This window comes from Myripristis murdjan, chromosome 8 (assembly GCF_902150065.1).
Source record: "Myripristis murdjan chromosome 8, fMyrMur1.1, whole genome shotgun sequence".
Taxonomy (NCBI): Eukaryota; Metazoa; Chordata; class Actinopteri; order Holocentriformes; family Holocentridae; genus Myripristis; species Myripristis murdjan.
Window position 1 is genome coordinate 27,435,305 of NC_043987.1, and position 10,251 is coordinate 27,445,555.

Here is a 10,251-nt window from a genome sequence, read left to right on the forward strand (position 1 = left end):
CGGTATCATTTGTAGATTAAGTTTGGTAAATTTGTTTGTGCCCTTTCGTATGAATGTGCACGCGCGGGTTTGGGCCATGTAACTCCCCCACACACATGCTCGGTCCATGTGTATGTAAATGAGTTTGCATACTCAGGATAGCCTATATTGGGTATTTGGTTGTGTCCATCTCTCCGATCCCTAGAAAAAGATCATTCCCAGTCACAGGAGTTTCGGATGTCAGGACAGTCCCCTCGGGTCATGATTACATCCAACCCAAACTTATGCTATCCCCTCCTACTGGACCAGCAACCTCCCACCCCCAACACACACACACACACATACACACATAATCACGCACACACACACCCCTCCCCATTCTTTTGAGAGTCAATAAGAGTGATCCTCCAGAGACCTTCAGTGTCACAAACGAAGACCTGAGGGTTTTGATTCGACCAGCGCTGGGAGCACCAAGGGAGTCATGCCTGTGGCTAAGAAAGCAGGTAAGACACCATCATCTCCTGACCATCTATGGGAACCTCCACGGGACATTTTCCACCGAAACCACTTTGCAGTTTTGCTGGTTCCTTAAAAAAAAAAAAAAAAAAAAAAAAAAAAAAAAAGACGGCGGGCACACAAAAAAGCTTTCGATTCTGGTGCTGACACGTGGAGAAAATTTCGAAAAGCCTTCGATCTTCTGTTGAAATCGTTCCGCATTGTTTATGCTGTCAAAGTGCAGGATAGCTCAGTGTGTCTTTGAATGCAACGTGTCATACTTGCCTAATCCCATGTGGCTTTTACATGCACGGTTCAGCTCCTTGTTTCAGTCATGCTGCTTCTTTTCACCACAGCTTCTGTTGTTTTTTTTATTTAAATGCTTTTGCAAAAAAAAAAATCCACATCAAGGAATTCCCGTCTTATTCACGCCTCGTGCCCAGGACAAGCTGATGTCCAAAGCAGCAGATTATTTAAAGGTTAGTGGGCCCTTTTGGTCCCTCCCTTAACCCAGGACAACTGACCCGGTCGCCACCGCCCCCCCTCAACCTTTTAGCCCTGCCTACCCATGCTCATTCTTCCACATGTAAAAGCATCACTAGTTGCTCTCATTTGCTCCTTTCTCTTTGCGAAACTCAACGTGCATATTGCTCTTTGTTGGTGTCAATTACAGGGAACAAACACAGAGCGGCTACAAAGGCCAGAGCGGCCCGTTTCTAACAATCAGCTCTGCAATCCACTGCTCAGCGTGTGTCGCAGCTTATCTGCTGGCTCAGACGCAGGCAGATTCTAGATGTAACTGTAACCCAGTTTTTTGTCGCTCGTCGCTGTGTTTGATGACTAATTTATTACCTGTTTCTTATGTGACTTATTTGAAGCGGCGAGGCCACCTCATGCTTATCGTCCCTGTATGTCAGCTCAGCTGCAAACATAAGTTCTCACCTGTGACGCCGCCAGCTTTCTCCCGCTCATTAATCATCTCAACAAACTGCATGAAACCCGATCCGCTCTGTGCCACGATGTTTCTGCATTTGCACTCTCCCTCGCTCGGTGTCGCAGCCTCGTCTGCCGCCTCACAGCTCACATTTCCGTCCGCCTGTCACGCTTCTCTCTCCACGCAAAACGGCAGACACGTGTTGCCGCCATGCTTCTCGTCAGCTACCTTTTCTTTCTCCCATTACTGCAGGTAATCTATAGAGTCCCCTGTGTCTTTTCATGCTGCTTCTGGATATTTCCAGTCCTTGTTCAGTGTCAGCCACTCCATAACAGCTTCAATAACCCCGCTTCCCTCCCATTGCTAGTGTTGCTAATCCGTCCTCTGGCACCCATCGTAATGAAGTGTGAAATTCTGCACAGTAATTCAAGTCCCAAAATGTAAGAGCCCATCTCGGTTTTATTTATGACTGATTCTGTCATTATGTAATAAAACACTGCGCTCCGGGCCTCTGGACTCTGATCGCTCCTGCGGGATCATAATTAGTGCCACTGCCGAGAACCATCAAAAGTTTATTTAGTCACCACAGCAAGAGATTAAATTTGAATCAAATGTAGCAAGCCTAATGAGTTTATGTAATTAACTACTGTTGGTTGCATAGAAATAAATGGTGCACAACTGAATATGGTATTTAATATGGAAGTTTTTTTTGTCACTTTTCATGTATCGGCCATTCATTTCACCTGAATTCTTCACACACCAGAACAGTTCCCCAAAAACCTACATCCATCGTCCTCGCCCGTGCTTTTCTCCCCCCCTTTTGTCCACATCCATTTCAAATGTGCACTCATCACCCACAGGGCTTCGAGCCAGGGGGTTTGACACTCAGCAGGGACCAGAGGCATGAGTCTGGCCGCCTCCGCCTCCGCCCATCTCCCTCCCTCCCTCCCTCTCTCCTTCTCATCTCACTATCAGTGGCCTCTCTGATCTCGCTGCCTCAGTGGGATGTTTTGAACCTGATCTGAAAGGCGAGGCGCGGGTGGACGCGGTCCACCTCCGAGCTCGGCCAAAACAAACATTCTTTGCCCTGGCATCGGGGAGGGGGTCCAGCGCTGACCTTTTGGCAATAATCAGCTGATCTGGCCGCTGCTACTGGACATTTGCACAGAAGGAGGAACCTGTTTTTTAAGGGCTCGTTGTTGAGTTATACATCTGTTCGGTGTTTAAACTGGACAAGTTGATATGAAGTGAAGTATTTATATTGACTCGACTTTGATATAAGGCGTGACTGAATACTGAGCTCTAAACTGTAAAAGGAAAAGAGAGAAATCCTCCCTGAAATTGTGAAAATTCTTTAGGAATGGAGCTGGATCATCATCTAGAGCTATTTCAAGCTTTTTCATGTTCTGGAGCAACAAGCTGACTTCCAATAAGCTGTGGACCCCCACCTGAAGTGATTTGGCCCAATAGGAACCCTTACATCAAGAGAAGTTTTTTCACAAGCATTTGAACTCAAGGGCCCCCACCTATGAGCTTTATCTAGCTTCCATGGGGACCCGTTCATCAATCATTTTCTAAATGATTTGTTTTCTAGATGTGTGTACTGTCACATTCCTGTATTTTGAGAATTTGTGAATAAACTCGAACTTGAACTTGAACTTGAAACCATGGTCCGGACCAGTGTTTTTCAAAGTGGGGTCTGGAGACTCCCTGGGGTCCCTGTGGGTCTCCCAGGGGGTCCTCAGCAAAACAAGGAATAGTTTAACAAGTTTCACAATTCATTTAAATATATCCTTGTCTTTTTGCTGTTCATTTTCTTGTATTTTTTTAAAACTATTTCTGGCTAATTTTCAGGGTCATTTCTTTTAATTTACTCATCGGCTTTTTCTCATTTTTTTTTTCCAAATATATCAAGTGAATTTGCTGGGGGAAGAAAGTGAAATGAGCAAATGAGCAAAAAAAAAAAAAAAAAAAAAATGTAAAAAAACGATTGCTATGAAACTGATATATTTAAACATCAGATTAGTGATGCTGGATCACAGTCAAATTTCTTGAGTTTAAATGCTTGTGAAAAAACTTTCCTAGTTCCTATTGGGCAAACCACTTCAAGCGGGGCTCCGTGGCTTATTGGAAGTCAACTTGAGGAACCAGAGCATGAAAACATTTGAAACCCCCTGCCTTGGATGATGATTCAGTTCTATTGCTAATAATTCTTCACTATCTCAAAGAAGATTTCACTCAATTTCCCTTTTAACTTTGTGTCAGCTTTCGGGTTCAGTTGATACAAAGTTGACACTAAGTTGAAGACAGTTCAAATAAAATGATACCATGTTTACGCTGATACAAATGTGATACTAAATATGATGATTAGACAGTCCAAAAAAAAAGTGATACCCAATATCGCTCACCTTGCTGATTTGACATTCAGGACCAGCTATACATACACAATTCCCCTGCCCAGAATGCCCCACATTCATGATACGATCCCTCACACCTTCATCCTGTCACTTCCACGTCTCTATTGCCGCAACGTCGGGCCATCCGTCTTTTTGAGTATCTGTTTATGAATCTGTGGATCTCCACGGGGCTTTGCTGCTGATCCTTGGGACTGTGGCTGGGCCTCTGCGGGGGCTTAACCTCCACAGAGAAGCCAGAGCGCTGTCAGACGTCACAGGCGGCCGTGCCCTCACACCAACTCACCCTTTCTGCCACTCTGACACCTCTCACCCCAAGGTGACTCGAGGCGCTCACTTCCCCAGAATCACAAAACCTCTCGAAAGATCTGAATTCGACTTTATTCGCCGTGGTGTAGCGTTTCTCTGAATGTGTGTCTTCTCATCTACTCTCATCCCGACTCAATAATTCCCCTTAATATCTTGATGGATCCCGTATCGCTGCCAGTGCCATTCCGCAAATCCTTCCCACCCGGGTGTGACCCTGTCTCACCCGCTCCTATCCCTTTAAGGGAGAGTTCAGAGAGGAAGGGGAAGAAAGACGGATGAAGTGATCTGTCACCAGGCGCTTTCTGCTCCAAAAGTTTCCAATGAAGGTTTTCTGACCTTCACTTTATCCCTCTTTCTCCTGCCAGATCTCTCCACCCTCGTGCAATCTCTGCAATCTGTTATTCATCATTATGCATGTAACAGAATATGTATAGTTTCTACTGAAGTCACCCATTCGACTCTGCTGGACACAAGCGGGGCATGTAGGCAACATCCAAACTCCAGTCTGGCACTGTAATCGGATCCCAAAGCCTCAGTAGTGTCCAATTAATAATCCTGCGTTCCCTCGTCAGTTAACTCATTTTCTAGTCTTAGTGGCTGTAAGTCAGGTAATACCTCTGTTCAACATAATGGCCCCCTGCAAAGCTGTAATGTACTATATTTAGTGTTTTAATTACAAATGGCATACGGTAATTTGGGTTTTTAAGGCAGATGCGTGAATCTCTGCCTCAACTCATCAGCCACATTTAAGAGAATCCCGAGCCAAAACAATTCAAGGAAAGCAACACCCTCCGGCTTCCCTCATGCGCCCATTCAAATGTGAAGTTTGCAGATGTTTTAACAGGCTTAACGTTTTCCTATCAGCTGTCACACCGTCGGCGTCTTCCACAGCTGTGAGCCGCGCAGGCAGGAGAGGTTATGTTTCCCCAGGCTCAGGCGGGGGCCAGGACAGCCTCGCCTGAGCTGACACTCCTCTCCTTACAGACGGGGGGCAGCGCCCATGATCAATGACCACCTGTCACGCGTAAGAGGGCCATTTATTAGTGTCACTGGCCGCCTGTGATCTCAGCCCGGACTGTAGAGACGAAGCGTTGAGATGATCTCAGACCTGTCCATCACCGACGGCTACCTATACTCATCAATCTACCGAACCAGAAACTTTAACTCTGTCTCTTTCTCATACGCAAAAGAGTATCTTAATGTCAGGGAGAAGGGAACATGCTGTGCTGTATAGTTTGTTTCACCTCAGGATGAAATGTTCCCGCTGTGACCGCACTGCAGGTCCTGAATTACTAACCAAACAAACCTCACAGACATTATATACCTTGAGATTAGGCATGACAGATGATGGATGAATGGCTTTACTCTGACAGTCATCAAGGCCGGCTGCATGTTGCTGGTCCTTGAATGACACTGGTGCATTTACTGTAAAGAGATCACTAAACGCAGAGGCTCCAGTTGTTCGGCACCAAAATAAAATATAAGCAATTCAGTCACAGATAAAGTAAAACTTGTTTGTCTTCATGCCCGGTAATACCCTCATAATACAGCCATCACCATGCGTTATATCAGGGTGTGTGCAAATCCTTAAAAAGTTTTGAAATGTCTCAAATTCAATTTAGAAAATTTTAGGCCTTAAAAGTCATAAAATAGTCTTAAATCTGAATTTATGATTTAATTTTCTTTTTTTTTCTTTTCTTTTTCTAATTTCTGATGTTACAACACCTTAAGCCTACTGCTTAACATAAAACTTTCCTTATACTGATATGCTACACTTACCTCTTTACTCACTCACTTAAGTCACCTCACTTAAGCATCTGTAAGGAGAAATCCCACAAACAATATCCTTGAACCTACCAGTTCCAAATTCTGTTAAAATAAATTGATTTTTTCCCCCCCATCAGCTTATAGACTCCTTTGCATCTAAGCTAAAGGAGTCAATAAGCAAACATAGTACTACCTGAAACTGATCTCAGCACAAGACCAAATACATCATACTCACCTTTACACTTACTTGCAGTGATCATTTGAATAAGAAAATGATGGTTTGTGCAAAAAGATTAATCAAAAGTTCTGTTGAAAATGCCTTTAAGAGCATTATTATTCCCCATTATTATTAAATTGAACTGTCTGATACCTGTATATGGAGTCAGAGATGAGGGGAAGTCAAGGCTGTTGTGCCCTAATATGGTGGCTGTTGGCTGGCATGGAAACGGGCAAATCAACCTCAGGGAATGCCATAACTGTCTGATAGGTGAGTAAGAGGGATGAGACCGGGGAGATGGTCATGTCTGTGAAAAATGTGGACCCGTAACCTGAGCGGCGACCCTCTCTGGGCCCCCGACGAGGGTGATGGCCATCCAGACTGACCACTATTAGATCCCAGTTTTCTCAGAATGGCCGGCAAAGGAGGAGGAAGAAAAAGCAGCAGGGGTTTCACAGCAGACCACCGGTGAGACATGCCAGCAGAGAGGGACATGTCAGCAGAGCCTCCGGCGGTGTGAAATAACGGCATCATACACAAAGTATATTCTTAGATTGAGCTGGGCCCCCCGCTGTCAGTGGCTATGATGTGTTTCCTTTACTAATGTAAGTTTAGGCTTTTGCATTCCTCGCGCTGTAACCTAAACCTATATGACTCCGTACAGACTCAACATAGCGTGCATGCTCCTCTGTGATCTGCGGTGTGGTGCAACAGCGGCAGATGATTTAGATGAATGATGGCATGACTGAGGCGCTGACTGAGGAAGATGAGAAGGAGAAGCAGAGGCAGATGAAAAGCTCTAGTGGCCTACATGGCTGGATTTTTTTTTTTTTTTTTACTCTTGGGTGTGCAGTGACCCTGAATTCTTTCTGGAGGCTTTTAAACCATTGTCACACAAACAAAGTGAAGCTAATGTAAAAAAAAATTCATTTGCAAAAACAGCCCCCTCTAATTGGCACTTGTTTCTATAAGCCATGTTTTTGCCAGATAATGTCAATCAAAAAAGTATCTTCTGTGAAGCATTTCATAGAAGAGCCAGTTCATTTTAAGAGTTTATTTTTTTCAGGAATGGAGTCTGACTTTGCAAATGAACTCTAAGTCATTTCTTTATCTCTCTGTCATGCTCACAAACTGTGGCAGATTGCGCCGAAATAACACACCCGCTTCACCTTTTTTTTTTTGTCTTGCAGGAAGAAAAAACGGCAGTGCCGCAGCAGAAGGTAAAGAGCAACCCCGTGTCTCGCTGTTGGGAAGCCTTTGTGAATCCCCGAAGGATAATGAGATCCCATAAATTAAATTAGACAGGTGGTGTCATGTAAATTTGATTATCCACTTAGGATAAAGTTTCATGCATTTCCCTCTAATTCCCTTGTTATCTCTTCTGCCTGTCACTTCAGAGAAGCTGCCGCCTTACGAGCCAAACATCCCCGAACCCACCACCAGGGCAGACTTCATGAAATGTAAGGCTTCTTTGTTATGTGCCTTTTATTGTTTGGGAGCCTCATTTAGAATTTGTAAATCCCTTTTGCCATATTAGCGTTGTGAACAAAGCACTACTTTCCCATTACAACCCTGATGTAAATCATGGGCCCTAACTGGTTTTACAAATGTTCTTCCTCCCTTGTTTGTTAATGTTGTTTTTCTGAAGAGGTGAACAGTCTAAAAAAAACAAAACAAAAAAAAAAACAAGTTGTAAAGCACATGTTCTATGTTTCCATGAGGTGATGCTTGTGTAAAAATTCCCACATATTCCCTGACTTCTGTAAAGAATTTATCAGATGCCCTGATTTTCCCTGACTGGCATACAGCACTCCAAATACCATGATATAAGCGTGAACCCTGAATGCATCATTTAAATTCTCTTGTGGAAAGACGGCTGAATAGGATGGCAAATGCAGATAAAAACCCTGATTTTCTTCCTGAATATTACTTTTGAGTTCTATCTTCATCATCCACCGGTATTTGAGAGTTCCTGAAAGTCAAGCACAGCGATAAAATTGAGTTTTAAAGGCTGCATTTATTACAGAAACACATTCAATGTCTATTTTGGCCTCGTCTCCTCCGCTGTCTGTTCTCCGGATCTTCCCTTTCCCTCTGATCCCATCCTGATCTGCTCTCAGTCTGTCTCTTTACCTTTAGCTTTACTTAGTTTTCCTCCTGTGCCCTCTCAGACTGGTTACCCGTGTCTTTGGATGACAAAACTGCACAGAAGCTGCTGTGGATCTCCGAGGGTGGGTCCAAGGTGGCCCGTACGTCAGATGCCGTGTGCCCATATCCCAACAGGCCTGAGAGATACGAGCACTCCCCGCAGGTACCGCAGGCCCGGCCGCACACATGGGAAACCGTGTTTACTTTTAATTTTTTTTTTTTTTTTTTTTTTTAGATTCAAACTGATCAACTTTAAGTGAATCATGCCTTGTAAACAAAAGTCACATTGACTCACACGTTTATGATAGGTATGACTGAGCTTTGGAAACCTGCAAACACACCCATTTCCTGTAACTGAGCCGAGCATGATAAACATGTCTGAACACTTTGTTGAAATTTCTGTTTTTCATATCTGTCGTCTGAATGAAACACTTTTACTGTTTTGCTAACAGTAAAAGTCAAGGTTTGACAGGAATAAGGAGGCAAAAGATTACATTTGATATTCAGCAGTTCCTCTTGCTCGGAAAGCCTAGTGTAACAAAAATGAACGAATGCCAAACTGCAATCTGGACTGATGCTCATATTCAGTCATTTTTTCATATGTTTTTAATGAAGTGCCTCTCAGTTAAGGTTCCACCCATGTTTGAACCCCCAAAATGAACCAAACTAAAGGCATAAATGCTTCAGACTTCAAATACAAAAGCTCCAAACATGTTTGTCATGAACTCACAGAGACTGACCGAGACCTGAATAAAGTGACATCTTCTTCATTCTTGTTTCAATACATCTGATGCTTGTTACCAAACCAGCTCCTCAAATAAGTTAGCATTGGAAACCCAGGAGGATTATTTGCAGATTTTTTTTTTTTACTTGCAGGATTTTAACAGTGAATATGAGAGTAAATCACTTGCAAGTTGGAGATTTTTGCAGTGACAGGACTTTGGGTCTGCAGCTCAAATCCCTGTGTCCCTGTGCCTCTGTGTCCTGCAGGTCCTGTGTAAGGAGGGGCTGTTGGGGTCCCGCGGCTATTGGGAGGTGGAGTATGGGGGCTGGGTGGTGATCGGGGCGGTCTACGAGAACTCGGGCAGGAAGGGCCAGGACGGTCCCTGTGGCCTCGGGGAGAACGACGGCTCCTGGGGCGCAGGCTGGGCCGGCACCAGCTACCACGTGTGGCACAACGGGGAGAACGTGGAGGTCCAGCTCCCCCTAACATCGATCATGGGCGTCTACGTCGACCAGCCCGCCGGCATCATCAAGTTCCTGGCGGTGGAGGGAGAGGCTGAGAAGGAGGTGCGGCTGATCCACAAGTTCAAAACCAGCTTCAAGGACAAGCTGAGGCCTGGGCTCTGGATTGGTACAAACTCATACTGCCTGCTCCGGAAGAAAGATCAGTAACACACAGCAGAGGGCGCAGCGAGCAGACACAAGAGGGGAAAATGGATCGAGGATAAAGATAAAAGGGCATAAATTTAGGAGGGTGGTGGAAAGGAGGAGAAAAATGTCTGATTTTCTCGTGGGGTTTTTGCATTATGACTTCTTTGCAGATTGTTTTAAGTTTCTCTAAAGCATGAGGAAAGCTGTATTATGACAATATCCTTGAGGATTCCTATTTATTTAAATTACTATTGTATATCTATTTATATATTTTATTTAGCTTAGTGAGTTAGGCAAGGCGCTGTAAGTTTTTATAATAGGCATATCTTAGAATGCTTGCTTAACATTAGATCCTGCATCAGTTTCTATGTGTTTATGTGAATGTAGTCAATAAATATAACCATTGTGTAATAACGCTGCCGCTGTCATTATGTCTTTATGATGCCTTTACATAATGCTGAAATGATCTGGTGTTCATTGACCCAAATACACAGAGCCTAAAGGACGGCGCTTTCCTGATTGAACACACACAGTAGGTCTCACAGCGCCCTCTGGAGGATTATAATGACATTGCACCCTTCAGTGCAGCAGTGCTCCAATAACCAGACCGTTTT

General features: G+C 44.2%; 1 protein-coding gene across 1 annotated transcript; it reads left to right on the top strand.

Annotated features, from left to right (window-relative positions):
* Positions 1–415: 415 nt before the first annotated feature.
* On the top strand, positions 416–9,658 carry LOC115364140 (tripartite motif-containing protein 16). The gene is made up of 5 exons (XM_030058584.1): positions 416–482; positions 7,306–7,335; positions 7,513–7,575; positions 8,287–8,426; positions 9,254–9,658. The coding sequence occupies exons 1-5, from the start codon at positions 461–463 to the stop codon at positions 9,656–9,658; spliced, it is 660 nt and encodes a 219-aa protein (XP_029914444.1). The 5' UTR covers positions 416–460.
* The last annotated feature ends 593 nt before the right edge of the window (positions 9,659–10,251 follow it).

Coding starts and splice junctions, on each gene's coding strand:
- LOC115364140 (XM_030058584.1), top strand. CDS start 461: ATGCCTGTGGCTAAGAAAGCAG. Junction 7,336..7,512: donor CGGCAGTGCCGCAGCAGAAG/GTAAAGAGCAAC, acceptor CTGTCACTTCAG/AGAAGCTGCCGCCTTACGAG. Junction 8,427..9,253: donor GATACGAGCACTCCCCGCAG/GTACCGCAGGCC, acceptor TGTGTCCTGCAG/GTCCTGTGTAAGGAGGGGCT.